The sequence below is a fragment of the Lipophrys pholis genome, assembly GCF_963383615.2.
Source record: "Lipophrys pholis genome assembly, chromosome: 18".
Taxonomy (NCBI): domain Eukaryota; kingdom Metazoa; phylum Chordata; class Actinopteri; order Blenniiformes; family Blenniidae; genus Lipophrys; species Lipophrys pholis.
This window is the reverse complement of record NC_137646.1, coordinates 10257482-10277065: the sequence shown is the minus strand read 5'-3', so window position 1 is coordinate 10277065 and position 19584 is coordinate 10257482. Positions and strand designations below refer to the sequence as shown.

Below are 19584 nucleotides of genomic sequence, written 5' to 3'. Positions count from 1 at the left end.
GGCAGGGCACAGGCTGAGTGTGAGAGTCATTAAGGACATGAGAGGAGACGGGGACGGTCTGGCGAGGACACCAGTGAAAGTGCTGATGGTAGCAGTACACACCACTTCTCTTTACTTGTGTGTGTGTGTGTGATAGTAATGGATGGATGGAGGCAGGCAGCATGCACTCAGGTGTGTGTGTATGTGTGCTTCAGACCCCACTGTTTGTGTGTTTTTTATGGCAGTGTAAAGTTGCAGCTAAAGTCGCCAACCCCAATCCACCTCGCCGCCGCCACTGTCCCAGATAGTGAGCGGCCCATTTGTTTCTCTGACGTCACCAAAGCACTCTCATCACCTCACTCCCCCGCTCCAGCACCTCTGGGAGAGCCAGATGGAGGCAGAGATTTTCAGAAAAGGCTGGGGAGAGGCTGTGTGAGATGTTACACAAGACGAGCGTTAGACCGAGCACGAGAAGGCAGACCGGAAGAAAGGAGGAAAATGAAAAACGGAGAAAGGAGGTGTAGGAAACAGCTGACTTCAGCACTGTGTCCGGGGGGTGGTGGCTGTTATTTGTGCGTATGTGTTTGAGAGGGCAGCATGACTTTAATAGGGGTCACTGGTGATAATCTGACATGCACACGTACACAAAGTCACTGCACATGTGTTTCCTATCAGCTGCTGGTGCACAGACATAAAGATGATTAGTGTCGAGGCAGAGATTGCTGCATGTGCTCCCTATGGACGTCAACTTATCACCGATATCCAAACATCCTCTCTTAAAAAGAAATTCCAGAGTTACGCACCACAAGCTGACACACTCACCGCAAACTGCCTCAACCTCCTTCAGGCCCAAAAACTCCTGAATTTCCTGCATCAGTGTTATCAATTGATGAAAACAATGTGTGTTGTCATCCCACTGGGCTCACCCATCCAGAAACTCACGGGATACAGGCCCGACAGAGGTTCTGCCAGTAAGGGGTGTCCGCATCTATATTGTGCCACTTTTTATATTCCACACTTTTTTACTATCATTGATGAAGAGTGTCTGTCTGTATAGCAACCATCTGATTTAAAAGAAAATTGATCCAGTCACAGCTTCGCCACTTTAACTACATGTCTGCATTTTGCATAAGCTGATGAGACTTGCGCTGTGTGCAAAGTTTTGAGAATAACTGTTTTTAAGAGAAACAAGTTTTGCTGATTATAAGATTGTACTTTTATTATAATGAAATATAGCACAGAAATGGCAATGCATTTTTACACACAGGATTCTGGGGGATCTCATAGCTCTTCTGGGTAGGATTTGAAGAAAAAAAAAAACTTCACAAAGACAACCATGACACATCAAATGGTCCCCCCATAGTTCGAAGTTGACAAAAAAACAGTTTTCCTCCAGTAGGATACAAAATCTATGACTTGATTATGTCTTTTTTTAGGTCTGAGGTGAAGAAAACCATCTTTTTAAGAAGCACATTTTGCTCCTAGGAAGGGCAATATCTCAACTTTCCAGTCTGCAGTCTACGGACTGAATACTAACCTCCGTGCCTGACTTCCCACATTTGAGGAAAATGTAGTTTCTACAGCATAATTTCCATTTGTTAGACGTTACTGCTTGAGAGAAGTAATTGTAGTGTCTCCACTACTCCCTCCTCCACTGCCAGGTTTAATTAGTAGTGCTGTAATTAGCACCGCTGGTGCCAAACACTTAAAACATTATAATTAAGTCTATCACTGTGTTGATCTCGTGATAACAGTGACCTTGTGAATGAAAACCGTTGGATTTTTTAACCAAGATTAATATTTATAGACAAATTATAGATGTTGCCATAGTGAACAATCTTTATTAATCTTGATAGGATACTGTTATGTGATATCAGATCATATGGTGCATTTGGATGTATTTAACTGGAAGTGTATCATGCAGTGGAAAGCGTTGTTTCTTACTTCAACAGGAGACTCTGGAGATACTTTTTAAGGCCATTAATATTCAGCTCTTTTCAGTGTAGATGGTTCAAGATACTACAACACTCAAAATACTTGGGAACTATTGTTGCCTTAGATTTATGGTTATAAAGCTAGATGGTAGAAAACATCAGTAATGTATTTAGTTTACTTAGAAATCCTTCATTCCATATCTCTTTACTTCCATCCAGAGTTCCTTCTATTTTCGCTTTCCTCCCTAATGGCTCCCCTTCATCCATTCATACTTTCTCCCTTCCTGTCCTCCTGATTGGCTTCTTTCCTTCCTTACATACTTCCAACCTCCTTCCTTTTTCACTGGCTTACTTACCTACCCGCCCACTCGCACACTTTCACACACACACACACACACACACACACACACACACACACACACACACACACACACACACACACACACACACACACACACACACATTCACGCCTACGAACAATTTATACTCGCCAAGCAACCTAACAAGTGTGACTTCGGACTGTGGGAGTAAGTCAATACAGGCTCGGGAAGAACTCCACACAAGTCCCCGAGCCTGGAATTAAACTAGGATTTGAATGCTCCGAGGCAAAAGAGCTCACTGCTACATCATTGTACAGTTCGTCTTCAAAACAGACTAACCTCTTAACCATCTGCTCACAAAGTTGTGTGTTGCGGATTGAATGATTACTCGCTGCCACAGTTGTTTTGAATTGGCGTGAAAGTCTGTCTCAAGATTTTTCTTCTCCAACAAACCAATGTTTTCTGTTTTGATCACTCGCATGTTAAACATTTGAACTGTGAGACGCTTTTATGAGCCTCGGCTTCCACTCATCTAAGATTGCTCACACAGGAGATGAACTTGTTTTTATGTATGTTGGCTGCAAAGCTATTTCCACCTTCGTAAAAAGAGATATTTCCCTAAGCGCTCCTGCTACCAGACAGTTTGTATACTCTGTTATAGGTTTAAAACTTTACTGAGGCCCACGCTGTGAATGTGTGTGTTTGCATAGGTGTATCGAGTGATGACTCGCATCACTTGGCTTCGTCTATGACCTTGCAGACTCATCCACCAGCAAGACACACACACTTCCCCCGAGAGCAGGAGCCCACACACTATTAACCTCGTCACCCCATAGGCCGAGGATCACACACAAGGCCGGGCTGAAGCAGATTCACAGCACGCAACCAAATGTTTCAACCTAGGAGTATTTATTCAATCCCACCGTGTTCAACACCCACCCGACGTCTCTTTGTGACTCGGTTTCTTTCACACTTTGATTGGATTCAGAAGCTAAATGGTTGATTTGTGTAGGAGAAATAAGAGATGGGGAAAAGGAAATTGGTGGGGGTGCGATCACATCTTTGGATCAGTTTTAAAGCAGTTGCATGTTTATGTATCTGTCCACAAGTCTGCTTCCTTGTGTGTTTCTGTTGCTTGTGTAAAAGCAGCTTTCATTCAACACAGCCTGATCACGAGTCATTCTTCTGGTGTGAGTCACCACCTTTTCTCTGCAACTCGGTTTGCCGTCAGTTCTGACGATTTAGTGCATGTGTGCGTTTGAAGGAAAGGAAAGTTGAGCACAGCGGCCAAAAATAATTCCCGTGTGGACTCCCTGACCCCGTTTGGAGATGAGTAGGCTGAGCCGGCTCCACTTTATTCCCTGTAAACAGGTGCTACAACATTTTGTGACTGTGCAAAAGTCAAAACGAGTTATTTTGAGCCCTTTAAACAGAGGACGGACTGGCTCCTCTTGCAGGAGTAAGAAACTCGGTGAATCCCAAATCACTTACAGCTGTTTGTACAGCGTGTGAAAGCTTCAAGGAGATTTAACTCCCAGAACCAATAACTGCTTCTCTGGTAGACGTGGTTGTTCTTTCACTCTGTGTACACGTTGGCAGGTCCAAAGAGGGCTGAGCGGTAACTGTTTCAACTTCCCAGATATCATGTCATGTGACGTCAGCCCGGCTGCACACGGCATGCTCATGTTTACCAGCCAGGCTGCTCTGTGATTTCCGTTTTTTTTTTTTTTAAACACCAGAAGGAGGCGAGATGAAAAGGATGTGAAGTCAGTGAGAGCTGATTCCCCTCTACAGATTATTTACTCTGGAACCAGATTGGTCTTAAGCATGTATTCATCATTCTATATCTCTTAAATTTCATGTGTGAACTTTAATATTTAGATATGTTTACACCTTATATCATAATCTGTGCAAAGGCTTAAACCAGAGAAGCATGAAGCCCTTTAGACAAGCAAATACCCGCTGATGTAAAATTCTCACATTCGCCTTATATTCCTGGATTATGTTAAGTATGGTATGAGTAACCTGCAATGGGCAAAGTCCATGTATCATTCAGTCAAGAAGCAATTCATGTGAGCATCTGAGGAGTTGTATAGATGACTCGTACACTAGTTCCTCTGATGAAAGCCACCAAAGTTCAAATGGCAGCACACATTAATTTACTGTCCTTGGTGATGGCAGAGGGGAAAAACCAGCCTCTGTTGAAATACAGCAAATACAACAACTCCCAGTCACTTCTCAAGAAGTGCTCCATAGTTCCAAATGATGAAGGATAACATGTTAAGCTCAATCCAGCATAAATATCTTGTGGTTTTCTCAGTAATCCATGTGATTCAAAGTGCATGTTCATGTCGACTGTGGACACCATTAAAGTGATGATCTCTGGGTCTGGTCAACATTGTAGCCCAGCTTCCTGCAACTCCTCCAGTTGCACACTTGTGCGGTAGGACAATTTTACAATTCTAGCAGAAACCTCATTGATACCTGCTAAGTTTAGCAGCATATTAACAGAGACGACATATATTCAGACAAACATGCCCACTTATTAGAATTAAACAGAAGCGATAAGGCAGGCACAACTATAATCATTGAATTACATGGCTATTTATCATATTTAGGTACAGACAATTGTCTGGCACCTGGTTTGTCGCCAGTTTATTATCTATGCACCTGGTTTGACAGTTATTTCAAAATAAGATTGCAGGTTTAGTGATTGGAATGAGATACAATCAGCTGCCAAAATACACATAAATCCCTCACAATGTCGACCTCTGGTAGCCAGGCAGACGTATTTGCAGCCTCGTCATGATCAAAGGTTCAGTCTATAGCTCCATCCTTGGATTCTCCTCCATGTAACTTTGGTTCTCCGCCATTTAACCTGACTGTGAGAGTAAAAAAAAAAAATCCACACATAAATACAAAAAAAACTCTTCCAGACACAGTGCCGAGGCCGTGGTGGTCGGTTATTACGGAAACCACCAACTTGTGCACTTTTGAGTGAAAGACGTGAAGGTGGAGAAGAGGAGCATATGTGGAATGGGAGGATGCGGCTGGCTCTATGTATAGCTCTGTTTCATTGTTGAGGTTGCGAGAGGCGGGGAGTAGCCGAGATCTAAATGCATCAATAATACATGAGTTTGTTCTCCGATATGCTAACATGAATTATTTGATAAGCCGGGCCGACCCGCTTCTCCATCTCCTCCCCATCACACTCTTTTCATCGTCTCCTCCTTTCACTGTCTATTCTTAGACCTCCTCCACTCAAAATCTCTCTCTCTCTCTCTCTCTCTCTCTCTCTCTCTCTCTCTCTCTCTCTCTCCCCCCCCCCCCCACACCCCCTTTATAGATTTTTTTTTTTTTTTTTTGCCCTCCTTTCCAACTATATCCATGCATTTGTGTCTGCCTCCGCCTTGTACGCGACTTTTGAAGAGGCAGAGAGGAGAGCTTAGACGACGAACTTGGACCTGATGGTCACAGATAAAGTGAGAAAACAGAGTTCATCACAGAAACCCACCAATCACATAGATGTTTCTTTTCTTTTTTCCCCGTCAGATATTCTCTGAGCTTTGAATTGGACCTTGTGCTGTCTCGCAAGAGAAAAGCCAACGTTGAATCCCATATTAGTGCAACCACATTATAATTGCCCGTCTTTTGCATAAACCATCCCCTTTTGCCTTCTTATGTCTACTAGTGCTTCATGAATGAGTTAAATTTCAAATTTTTTTTATTTAAATTTTTTTTTCCAGTTAACTGCTTTTCGGTGCTAAGTTTTTGATTTATTAAGAAACAGTAAATCAAATGTCATTGTATAATTGATACACACTTGCATTCATTCATTTATTTTTTTTACTACAAAGTGGACACTTATCTTATTAAATATTTTGAAAGAACTCTGAATCCCTGATTCAGATGTACCTCACTTGCTTGTGAAAACAGCTGTGTTGAAAACGCTTCCCGGAATGTTGTAAGATATGAAAGGTAGTCCAACCTTAAGTGGGCAAGGCTTTCACAACATTTGCCCCTCAACTCTGAAAACATCTTGGTAGAAAGGACTATTACAAAGACGGGACATGAAAACACTCAGAATTTGAAAGCAGGTAACAGCCGACAAGGATTTAAATGCAGCATTAACTTGTTTTACATCCATCCTAGCCGTTCACAGTATAATCACATTCTTACTTTACCGTAATGAAAACCAAAAAATACAGTGATTTTCAGGGTTCAGGTCACTTGATCTGAAGTTAGAGAGAATATTTGATTTGGATGTCGGCAAAGCGAAGACTCCTCAGTAGTCTCCAAACATGATCTTGAAACTATAACGATGAAAATCTTCTCAGGATTAATGAAGAAAAAACTTCTCATCGCTTCTAAGCTGTTTTACAAGAATTACCCCCAGGCTAACTCGTCTCTACAGCAGCACTTTGACAAACCCCGACCCCTTTCTCCCCCTTGACTCTAACTGGAACTCTGACCGTCACATAAATACCAGTCTTAAAAGCACAAACTCAATGGTTAACCTGTTGGGGATGAGTCTCTGTACACAGATGGAAGCTGAATTCCCCTATGGTGGCGTGGATAGACCTTAGTCTGTGCATAAGCACCAAAAAAAAAAAAAAAAAGACGAGCAAAATCACATTCTTTATGTCTTTTTAAATAGTCCCAGGGGCCTTGGAAATATTAGTGCAGCTGAATCCAACACAAACATCCCCGCGAGTGATTTTGGGCTTGCAAACACACATACACGCTCATTCTTAGACGCACCAAGCAGCCAGTGAGGCCTGGTTCTCTGCCAGATTGGGAATTGGCAAACTGGCAAATCTCAGATAATTTTAAGTTTGTTGGACAGAGATGGCCTTAAAGTTAAGATGCTTTTGGGAAGCCTGAGGCCGGAGTTCCCAGAAAGATGGACAGTAGCCAAAGCTTATTCCATTGCATTGTGGTTCTGTACAGTTAGGAAGCCCGAGTAGCAGCGATGTTCACAAGAGACCAAATTCAAGTCCGTTCCTGGTCTTTACAAACAGAATTCAGGTTAAATCTTTTGTCTTTCCAAAGTTGTAGTCAAACCTCTGACCTTTATACTGGCGTTGCCCACGATTTTCTCCTTGAACATCGAAAATCAATGTATTCACTTTTAAACATTGTATTCTTTGTCCTTTCAAGCAAACAATCAGATTGCTTCACAGGTAGATTTGAATGTCACGATGCATCACAATACAAACGTGTGACTAATTATAATGGTTTAATAAAAAAATGCCTTGTTATGTAAACAGCAGAGGGCGCAGTCTAGTTTACATATTGTTTTTGAGCATCGACACTTCCCTTGTTTGATAAACATCCCACGTTGCTACGTGTTCAACGTCACGCACAGAGCGTCAAGATTGTGAATATTTAGACTAAACATGTCAATATAATGACATTTGTTGCCAGGTTTAAATTAACCTTTGTTTATTGAAGAGATTTTTTTCCAAGTTTATTTTATAGAAGATTTGTTTTAAATATGTTTTGTCTTAACAAAAAAAATACAAAATAAACAGAATTGTAAGTTATTCTTTTCCAAAGAAAATAAGATATGCCTTTGCTCCTGTCTTACAGTTAGATTCTACACCTATCTCAGCAAAATAAAGAAGTATAATTTGATACAGTAGTCAAAAGAATATCAGAAAATACAGTACTGGAATTTACTCAAATAAAAACATTTCAGTCACAATTTGTCTGGAAAATTATTTATCACGTTGAATCATTACATCCCTACTGGAAGATGGTCCTAGAAATGTGACGATGGCTGAAGCTCTTGCCAAGTACCAATAGTATCTACCAAAGCTGATTCAAATGTAAGATGCTATTTACGATTGCGCAATTTTCCAATCGAGTAAAACCCTTTTCACCACATGCAGTGTGGACAGGCACTCCAGTGTCGAATTCTTCCCAACAAGAGAAGAGCAAACAGCAGATGGCATGACCGGCATATGGGATGAGAAATGTGATGATTACTGAAGCTCTTTGTAATGACTAACTCTATAATTAAGTGAGCAGATATCTGCTGAAATGAGCTTATCCAGTCCCGATGAAGTGTTTTTCCCACACGCTGCTGTAGAGAAGCACTATCGTGTTTAACCTAAGAAAAGACGGTATACTGTGTGAATGAGGAGATGTGATGATGGCGAAGGCTCGCAGAGACAAGCTAACAGCAAAGTGCTTCACATTGAGCAGGACTAAAAACAGACTGGACGCCACAGTGACTCACCAATGACACCGTACGTACAAAAAGACAGCTTTTCTTCATTGGAGGTTATTTATGAAAATAACTGTTTGACTTTACAGTTATGTAATGCAGGTAACTCAAGGTTGAGTTAGTCCTGTCTAATACCGCTGTCTTTCATTCTCTACATAGCACTTCTATGTGGTTCAAGGTATTTTAATGTCCTGTATTTCATGAGTTGGAGCTCATCATAGGCTTTAGCAGTGTAGGTATACACACTGCAGAGAACGTCACACATTGTTTAGCGTTTATTATTCCAATGGGCGACACATATCGTCACTTGGCAGCACCTCACTAATCGTTTTAAGTCAAGTCTGAAGTTGGCTTCAACTTGTAAGTCCCGTTGAAAATAGCTTAATTTGCAATGCGAGCCCATGGTGCTAGTTGGTGCTCACTGCCAGAGACATCAAGACATTTTTGGGGTATGTATGAGAGCAGCACCTGCTCTGAGACAGTGTTCCTCCCCAAGGTCTGAATAAGTTCTGAATCTCCAGCTTCCAGCCCAAAAATTCTCTCCTCATCATTAATATCTTAAAATTTAGGTGTTCTTTAAACAAGTCGCGAGAAGAAAAAAAATGAAAGGCAAAACTCTCCAAAGAAAGAAAGAAGAAAAACCTTTGAGTGGCCAACAGTGGAGGAGAATCTGTGGTTTCCAGGTGTGAGAGTCTGTGGATGTGTAAACGTGAAGCAAGGTGGTGCTAGAAACAGAGCAGACGTGCTGAGCAAAGCTTCTCTGGAAAATGCTAAACTTCCAAGACCTGCTTAGTGACATCAGATCTGTCAAAACGAACAAGCAATCAGTGTTTAGAGCTGGCAGGGACGGGAAGCCTCAGGTTTCTGTTAAAATAAGCAGCAGTGGAACATTTTTTAAATATTAAATACAGTATCTGAATTTCTCACTTTCTGGGCAAGAATTTCAGCTCCAGATTTGATCTCATTAACATTTTCTGAGGGTTATTACATAATAGTTTATTATATCGTGTTGCCAGTCTTCTCCTGCCTCCCAAAGGTTAATAAAAAAATTTTCTCCAACTGCTTCCTCTTCTCATTTTCCCTCCCTCACCAGTCCTGCGTGAGTCCTAATAAAGGACTCGAGGGGGGGAAAAAGCAGTGGGAGGAGAGTTAATTTTTAAACATCGACTGCACTGCCCGAGGTAACGCAAACAGCCGAGGTTAAACCATCCAAAGCCGTGCAGGGAGCACCGGGGAGCCACGGGGTAAACTGTTACTCCTGTTGGAGGCTCCCAGCACAAAAAGCTGAATCCCCAGAAGTGCCAAGGGTTGCGTTTTATAGCTGACCTCTGACCTCTGACCTCTGCAGGAAGGCTAACGGAGACAAATCATTCAGCTGTCGCTGTGTGGTGAAACATCTCTGCAGATTTAGTGTTTCAGCAACAGCAGAGATCACATCTGAATTCTATTCTTCTGTAATAACATGTTAATGAGCACCAGCTACAACCTACTGCGTAGGAATGGGTACTTTTCACATTTGAACGGTTATCGTACCGGTACCTGGGAATCGATACCGGTACTCAATGGTACCAATTTCCACTACTTTTGTGTGAAAAAAAAGTAAAAATTTTTACCACATAAACAATTTAACATATTTATTTCTCAAAATAGAAACTTCAAGAAACATATCAAAACAACAGCCAACTGTTTGTGTTGTAACATCACAGTTTCACAGATTTCTTCAGCATGCAAACCTTTACACTAAGCAGTATTTTTTTCTCAATAATGCACAAATTAAAACCCATCTCCATGTCCTCCTATTCCTTTTCCCTCTGGAAACATTGTGATGGTAGGGCTGTAGGTCTGTGATGGTAGATTTGAACTGTCAAATTGTGCACTTATCAGCCATGAGAAAAATCTAGATAATGAAACATGGCACCGTTTGATTTTATGTGAGTCGGTACTCGGTAGTACTGATGGAATTAGGTAGGTACCTATAAAAGTACAGAATTTGGTACCCATCTCTACTACTGCCCAAAGATTTTTTTCTTTTTTTGTACTTTAGTCATTCCAGTTAGGAAGTAGTGAGGCTCATCTCCATCGCTACTGGACACGGAATGTAGTTTTATAACTGGGCTGAAGCTTTGGCGTGTCATGGTGCACCACCAAACAGGACGATGGATTAGCTCAACCTTCAGTACAGACAATAGTACAGACAAAGCTTTGGTGAATTTAGCAAATTTCGTTGATGGTATGCTGGTATTAATGTGAATTATTGATTTGCACCAGCTATAGTTTTAGCATTCTAACATTCAGCTTTTCAAACATTTGAGTGTCACTACATCATTCCCTACATCTTTATAATTTTTCTTTATCAAACCATGGAGATGTTTCCACCGCCTTTAGCTTGTAAACAAGTCAAAGTTTGACGACACTTCAGCCTTAGTTCAGACCCAACAGTTCTTTTGGAATGTGTTCGTTTTTTGACAAAACCTTTGAAGCTATAAGACCATTAATACCATCAGTGTGCTCAATTCAAATTGAAATATCTCGTCTGCTGGGATTGGAAGTCGACAGAGAAAGAATCCTAATAACTTCTTGTAGAACTGAGCAGGGATAATGTTTTTATTGGCTGTTGGATTTCCTTCACCATTTGTACAGATCTCTTGAATCTTTGTCTTAAAAAGTTCACTCTTCTTATTTTTTCAGCGTTTCATCCAGTACCTGGCCTCCAGAAACACCCTCTTTAATCTGAACAACTTCCTGGATAAAGGAGCTCTGCAAGGTAATACACATTTTAGTCTTAAAAGTCTAAGCAGGACTTCATTGTTAGTTCAGAAAACCGTTTACAGGCCATTGTGCTCGGCCCTGCAGTGTTTTGGACAATGAAGAAATAACGTTTCGACATCAAAATCACTGATAAAATGTTCATGAAATCATCCGTAGCTGACTCACTGTAATTCCTTCCTTCCTCATTTTTTTTTTGTTCCTCTTCTCCCACTCTCAGGTTACGACATGTCAACCTTCATTAGGCGATACAGCCGCTACCTGAACGAGAAGGCCATGTCCTACCGACTGGTGGCTGTGGATTTCACCAAGATGAAAAGAGGGTAATTTGTGTCCACACACTCAAAATGTCACCTGGGTTCATCATGTCACACTCGTCTGGTCACACTGAGAGATGCTGCTTGTCGTCTATCAGTGTGCCGAGAGAGCAGCACAAACGGAACAATGTCTGTCTGTTATCGCTGCAATAACCTCTAATTTAGTACTTGTATACTAGAGTATTGTGTAAAGACAATCCAGACAAACACGGATGATGTTTTTCTTCATTTAGAAGATTTTTTTCTGCTGTTGGATTGTCACTTAAACATGTGAAATATATGTGGGAAAATGTAAAGCCAACATGTTACTGTCAATATAAGCAAACAAGCCTCGGCAGTGGCAATATATCTATATATAGGTGGTATCAATTTTTGTTTAGTGCTCTGCACATTATGTACAGCCTATCTTCCTAGAATAGTTTATTTTTTCTCTCTGATGGTGAGCGGTTCTTCACATATATTTAAGAAAAAAGCTCAGCATTTAAAAACTCGAAGAAAAAAAGACAAGTTAAGCTGAGTTTGTGGATTGTGAATCTTATTATTATTATTTAGATTTTATGTAATTCTGTAATTCAAACACATAACAGGACCAGAAGAGGCTGCTGCAACCACATCTAACAACATTTTGCCTTTTTAAACTTGATGAGAGGGGAACTGACATATACAGGTACTTCTCAAAAAATTTGCATATTGTGATAAAGTTCATTATTTTCCATAATATAATGATAAAAATTAGACTTTCATATATTTTAGATTCATTACACACAACTGAAGTAGTTCAAGCCTTTTATTGATTTAATATAGATGATTTTGGCAAAAAAGTAAAGAAAAACCAAAAATCCCCATCTCAAAAAATTAGCATATTTCATCTGACCAATAAAAGAAAAGTGTTTTTAATACAAAAAAAAGTCAACCTTCAAATAATTATGTTCAGTTATGCATTCAATACTTGGTCGGGAATCCTTTTGCAAAAATGACTGCTTCAATGCAGCGTGGCATGGAGTCAATCAGCCGGTGGCACTGCTCAGGTGTTATGGAGGCCCAGGATGCTTTGATAGCGGCCTTAAGCTCATCCACAGTGTTGGGTCTGGTGTCTCTCAACTTCCTCTTCACAATATCCCACATATTCTCAATGGGGTTCAGGTCAGGAGAGTTGGCGGGCCAATCGAGCACAGTAATACCATGGTCAGTAAACCATTTGCCAGTGGTTTTGGCACTGTGAGCAGGTGCCAGGTCATGCTGAAAAAGGAAATCTTCATCTCCATAAAGCTTTTCAGCAGATGGAAGCATGAAGTGCTCCAAAATCTCCTGATAGCTAGCTGCATTGACCCTGCCCTTGATAAAACAAAGTGGACCAACACCAGCAGCTGACATGGCACCCCAGACCATCACTGACTGTGGGTACTTGACACTGGACTTCAGGCATTTTGGCATGTCCTTCTCCCCAGCCTTCCCCCAGACTCTGGAACCTTTATTTCCGAATGACATGCAAAATTTGCTTTCATCCGAAAAAAGTACTTTGGACCACTGAGCAACAGTCCAGTGTTGCTTCTCTGTAGCCCAGGTCAGGCGCTTCTGCCGCTGTTTCTTGTTCAAAAGTGGCTTGACCTGGGGAATGCGGCACCTGGAGCCCATTTCCTGCACACGCCTGTGCACGGTGGCTCTGGATGTTTCCACTCCAGACTCAGTCCACTGCTTCCGCAGGTCCCCCAAGGTCTGGAATCGGTCCTTCTCCACAATCTTCCTCAGGGTCCGGTCACCTCTACTGGTTGTGCAGCGTTTTCTGCCACACTTTTCTCTTCCCACAGACTTCCCACTGAGGTGCCTTGATACAGCACTCTGGGAACAGCCTATTCGCTCAGAAATTTCTTTTTGTGTCTTACCCTCTTGCTTGAGGGTGTCAATGATGGCCTTCTGAACAGCAGTCAGGTCGGCAGTCTTACCCATGATTGCGGTTTTGAGTAATGAAACAGCTGGGAGGTTTTAAAAGCCTCAGGAATCTTTTGCAGGTGTTTAGAGTTAATTCGTTGATTCAAGGGTGGGTGTGGTGCTCCAGATGATTAGGTTAATATCTCATTTAGAGTACCTTTTCATGATATGCTAATTTTTTGAGATGGGGATTTTTGGTTTTTCTTTACTTTTTTGCCAAAATCATCTATATTAAATCAATAAAAGGCTTGAACTACTTCAGTTGTGTGTAATGAATCTAACATATATGAAAGTCTAATTTTTATCATTACATTATGGAAAATAATGAACTTTATCACAATAACCTAATTTTTTGAGAAGTACCTGTATAACAAAACGATACAAAATATGACACAAATATGGGAGAGTGTTCATTTTAATTGTTTTTTATAAAAAAAAAAGTTTTTAGTTAACATAGATTTGTATCTAATTTGATGAATATATTTTTGTAGCAGAGAGAACATGTTTTTTTATTTTTTATCAAACCATAAAGGTTGCCAAAATGTCTTGGGATTTTCACATTAAATAATTGCATTGTCTGTGTATTCCAATTGTTAATGTTTCTAGCATATTGTTTGCACAGTCTGCACTGTGTGTGTGTGTGGTTTCATTACAAAAACAAACATCAGGATCGACCAGTGGCCCAACATTAAGACTGTCGCTTTCAATGTTTCCGTCATTCCCCTCGGAAGGGACATTGTTTTCAAAACGTTTCAATGTAAATGCAAAACTTTTCTGAAACAGGGCCTGAGAATTTCTGTGAGAGCTTTTTCTTTGCTTCTAGTTACTGATCGTTGTCTTTTTACTTTGCAAATGCTGTTCAATCTGGATTTACAGCCTCTTCCATCTGTTCCTGTTTTCAGGTCCAGCTTCTTCAGTGCTTTTTCTCAGTCTTCTGTGCATTTAGCATATTATGGAGCATATATTAAGCTTGACTCTACAGACATTACAGTGATTTTCCATTATTTCCTCTAATGACAACTATTAAAACAAATCTGTGATATTTTAGTGCATCAGCTGATGAAATTGCAGCTTCTCTGGAGTGTCCCATTTAAAAAGGCTGCAGCCTCTCCGGTGCTTTTCTTTGCAGGATCAATTTAATTCCACAAATTTCATCTATTGTAGAATGATCTGTGGCCTTGTAGCAAAGTCTCAGTATTTATCCAAAAGTGTTTCCACTCACCTGAACTTGCTTTAGTATGCAAAAACCCTGAGTGTCTTCGTCACATTCGGCAGTGTTTTGAGAGTTTTGTTTGTTTTCCGGTTGTGTTGTCAGGATTGACGGCGTGATGCGGACCATGAACACAGAGAAGCTGATCAAGACGCTGCCCATCATCCAGAACCAGCTAGACGCTCTGCTGGATTTCCAGGTGTGTGTGTTTGTGTGTGTATGAGTGTGTCTGTGTGTGTGCGCACTGTGTGCGTGTGCATGCCACGCCTCGTTGACCTAGCAGTCTAAATGGAAATCCAAACATCTCGCAAAGTTCAGGACCTCTGTTTATTGATGGAGTGTATCATGGCGACACATTTTCACATTTTAGTGCGAGCGTGTGCAGAGCGGAGACCGGGAATGGGTGGGGAGTCGCTTAAATTGGTGGATGCATTGTGGTTTGTGCCAGCGAGCTTCAAAGAGCAATAAAAATGGAGGGTGATTGAAGTTTCTCATTGGAATACATACGGAGTTTGTGTGTGTGCAGGGATGTGCTTGCTAAATGCTAAAGCAGTAGAGGTGCTGCTATTTTGGAAAAAGGATGTTTGTGTATGTTTGGAAGATGTTTTTGTTTCGTAAAACACTTTGGAAAGGTAGGATGAAGATGTGTTTTCTACTTTCTCCCCAGGCCAACCCCAATGAGTTGACCAATGGAGTGATCAACTCGGCCTTCATGCTGCTCTTCAAAGACTCCATTCGGCTGTTTGCTGCCTACAACGAAGGGGTCATCAACCTACTGGGTAACAGAGTTTAGTCCAACTTTCATTCACAAACTTGGGGCTTTGGACAGCTTTCACAAGGTTTAACTTTGCTGCGCTGGGATTTTAGTACAATGGAGTATTGAGAGCACTGCCACGTGGTGCATTCAAGATCATCGAAGAATAAACGCTTTCTTTAGATCCATAAAATTAATAATTGAGTAGTACTATTATCCAACATTTTCCCATTTGAACATTGTGTGCATGAAGATACTGTCTGTTAATACAACACATATTCCACTAAAGGCAGTAGAAGTAAGTTTACGTAATACGAAAACACGTTTTGCAACCAGTTAACTGGCAAAAGTATTTTAGGGAGGTGTAGTTTCATTTCTTCCATGTGAAGTGGGAAGTGACATACTGTTCTCCACATGTAAGCACTTTATGACAAAACTGATTTTGTAACAAATAATACCAGAATTTGCTATTCTCATAGGTCACAATTCACAGTACACCATAGAAAACACATCCATGTGGAAGTGAAACGTTTTATCTTGATGACATTTTCAGAGACCTTTATTATTTCCTGAAATTTGTGATGGCAGCAACACATCTTCAAAAAGTTTGGACCAAAGGCTGAGCATGTGGGATTCACTAATTTAAAAATGCACTAGGTCACTTACATCATTGATTATGAAAGGAGTGTTTCAAGGTGGCATAGATTTTCAGAGGTAAAAAAAAATGGTCCAGAGTTTCACCAATATGAGGTAAAAATGCAAAGATAACTTTGAAGTACAGAAAACTGATTGATTCCGGAAGACTGGAATCCACACAGTGTAAGGAACAAGGTCGGAGGACAATATCGTAGTATATTATGTATAAATTATCCATAAATATCTCACTTATTAATTTAGAAAGCTGAAAATAGGTTTGTCGTCATGATGCATACATGTAAGCATGCACCCCTCCCCAGGGGTGTTTGATTATATTTAGACCTAAAATCTCATATTTTTCATGATTTTAATTCAAAATTGGTCACAGAATGAATCACGGCTATTTATTCTGTGACTAACATGAAGCAACATGAAGCTCCCAAATATGGCTGCCCGCCTGCTGCAGGGTTAAGATGTTGGAAACCACTGCCTGGGCCTCCACTACTCAGCTTGAACAAGTTGATGTTCATTCATTTCCATTGCAGCCTCACTTTATATCATTAGTAGGTTAAGTTATAATGTTGATTCAAACTCTCCATAGTTCCTCCACACATAGTCAGTTTCCATCTGATCACTCACAGATAAAGAAAGTCTTTCTTGGTCTCCTGAATGTGTGTGGAATAAGGAGGTACGAGTGCAGCTGTGGTTTTTGTTGCGTGTTCACACAAGTGTAAGCTCGTACCTGAGACACACAGACACACACCTTCCCGCTGTCATGTAGCTGCCGAATTCTTCTATTTGTCATCCCCTGGTCATGTTCTGATTCTTTTTCCTTCCTTCCTTCCTTCCTTCCTTCCTTCCTTCCTTCCTCAATCTTATTTTTAATTCTGTACTTCTCCATCTGCTTTCACCTTCCTGTTCCTTGTCCTCCATCTCTGTAGAGAAATACTTTGACATGAAGAAGAACCAGTGTAAAGATGCTCTGGATATCTACAAGAAGTTTCTCTACAGGATGACGAAGCTGTCTGAGTTCCTCAAAGTGGCAGAGGTACCGTCACACACTCACACACAAGCCGAATTACACACCTTTTGTAAAATGTTTTTTTTGGCCCCAGGATTAATTTTTTGAGAAGAGCAACTTTTATTTGTCGTCACTTCCGTTTCTTTTCCTGACTTTATACCACAAGGCCCCACACACGTGCCTTTGCATAAAAAAAAAGCTTAGAAACGCACAGATCTGCTCAGAAAGTGCTTCCATAATAGTTTTCCCCCCCCTTTTGCAGATGTGCTACTGTTTTGCATCCAAACAAGTAATTGTTACTTCCCCTCACTGCCCCATATATGCTGCACAGACACACACATACGTACTATATACATGCACCTGAAACAAAACCGAAGATGGAGGATGTGGTTAGGCGCTCTGTTGGCTCCCTCTCCCTCCGCTCCCCACACTCTTCTAATCCTTTCTTCCCCTCGTTCTTCCCTCTCCCGTCTTGACAAAGATGGATACTCGTGTGGCTCTTCTTTGCCCAGTGCCCACAGATCATCCCTCTTTCTTCCCTCCCTCCTTCCCTCCCCCCTGTTGGTTCAGCAGACCTGAAAACACTGAGAATCAGCGACTGTAACTTTGGCAGAAGAAACTACGCCGCTGGTTTTACTTTCTGTGTTAATGTGTATACAAACAAACGATCCCAATCAAATTCCTTTGTCTTTTATAATTAGGTTTTGAGAAGCTCCCTGGACAATTAAGTGTTTTTTTTCCATTTCTCTCTTTTATAGATGCAATTAAAAAAAATGGTGCTTGATAAAAGACGAAAAAAACAACAAATGCATTCAGTGAATGAATAACGAGCTGTTCTGTTTTTAGACTGCATGTCTTAGAAGTGCCAAGGATTTCATTTCTTATCTGCAATTGTCTTGATGAATTTCATTAGACTTAATAACATGACTCGATCAGGTTCTCAGATACAGCAACAATCAAGTTTAAGGTTAATTCAGCTTTGTTTTAGACAAAGTTGCAAAATTTTGTTCTTTGGAAAGTCATAAAATGAGCGAGAAGTGTGATTTAACTGTTCCATACAAAGTAATGGAATGATAGAAGACTTTATGTTCTTTTTATGTTCGCACAAGTGTTGTCAAAGGCTATCTTCACACTGCAGGGCTTAATGCTCCATTCAGATTTTTCATTTTAATCGAGTGCAGTCTGTTTACTCTGTGTTCAAGGGAATGTTACATTGATCCAAATATAAGACAAATCTTATTTATTCATGCTGGATGTGATGCACAGACAAGCCCTGAAAAGCTTTGAAGTGTTTGTATGGCAGCGATGATGATGCGCTGTGGGAGGAGCAGGCGGAACCAAAGCATCAACAATAGCTGCAGTCAAACCAGTGAGGCAGGAGATCTGCGCCAGGAATCGACTGAGGACACTGAAACATGCCGACCTTGGCCAAACCGAGCTTATAGGTGGGTTCAGTCGGGCCCTGGAACAGTGTAGAACAACATGACATTATGTATGATTCCTTAGAATTAAAAGTAGCTGTTCCTAGTTTGTCCATTGCTGGTTGCACTGTTTTATTAAGATTAGAGGACCTAACTCAACGCTGAGGCTCAAAACGCAGTTTTTACGCAAAGTAAAAGTTATCACTCATTAGCTTCTAAGCCTGTTTATAAGAGCTGCCTCAGATTATATTTTTGTGGCCCATTTGAGATCAAATTTAACTCGTGTAACATAAACACTTATTCAAGAAGTTTTACTGTGTATCCATGTTTAAAAAAAGATCCAGATATCAGATTTGCTGAGGAGGCTTGTTATCAGGGTCGTCTTATATTTGGACTAGTATTGTCCAAATGATTAAAAGTTTCTTCCATCGCTTCACTGGCAAGGAATTGTGACTCGTCTCACTTCCAGACTGAGGTTTTTGTGAAAAGCATCAGTGATGAATCTGATTGAGGACCTCATGTGAAAGTGGGCTGGGTCTGATTGCGTGCGGTTCAGACTCTCATTGACACATCAGATGTGCGTCACGGTGGGTAAAAAAAGAAAGGATCTGACTCTGATTATGGCGGCTTTAGCCTGCAGTGTGAACATAAGCTTCGCCGTGCGTCTTTCAAAGCCAATTTCTTTTTGAATGTGTTCAGCGTTTTCACACACCATCACTCATGCCTGCTCTCCCTCATTGGTCACACACATGTATCACTGTGCGGTCGTCATCTTTCACCGTTGGGATTGGTCGCTGCATCGGCCAATCCGGATGTGGAATTTTCTTGTTTATTTCTGTTGTCGTTTATGTTGACACTGCCACTGCATGAAGTAATGACTCCCCTGTATTTTTTCTTTTCTCATGCCTCTGCCCCCTCTCTTTACGTTTCCCTCTCCATGTTATCCCACCTCCCTTCCTCTCTTTTTGTTTTTTTGTTTTTGTTTTGTTTGATTTTTTGACGACAGCAAGTTGGAATAGATCAGGGTGACATCCCAGATCTCTCACAGGTCAGTGTACATCTCAC

The 19584-nt window shown here is 40.9% G+C and overlaps 1 protein-coding gene across 3 annotated transcripts in view; it reads left to right on the top strand.

Moving 5' to 3' along the window:
* The window catches only part of LOC308123806 (phosphatidylinositol-binding clathrin assembly protein), a 101001-nt gene that overhangs the window by 42299 nt on the left and 39118 nt on the right, over nt 1–19584 (top strand). For all 3 annotated transcript variants that reach the window (XM_080486496.1, XM_080486495.1, XM_080486494.1), the window contains exons 3-8: nt 11154–11229; nt 11452–11554; nt 14793–14886; nt 15355–15466; nt 17019–17125; nt 19526–19567. In XM_080486496.1, coding sequence (XP_080342622.1) covers nt 11154–11229; nt 11452–11554; nt 14793–14886; nt 15355–15466; nt 17019–17125; nt 19526–19567 — 534 coding nt within the window. The remainder of the gene's footprint in view (nt 1–11153; nt 11230–11451; nt 11555–14792; nt 14887–15354; nt 15467–17018; nt 17126–19525; nt 19568–19584) is intronic.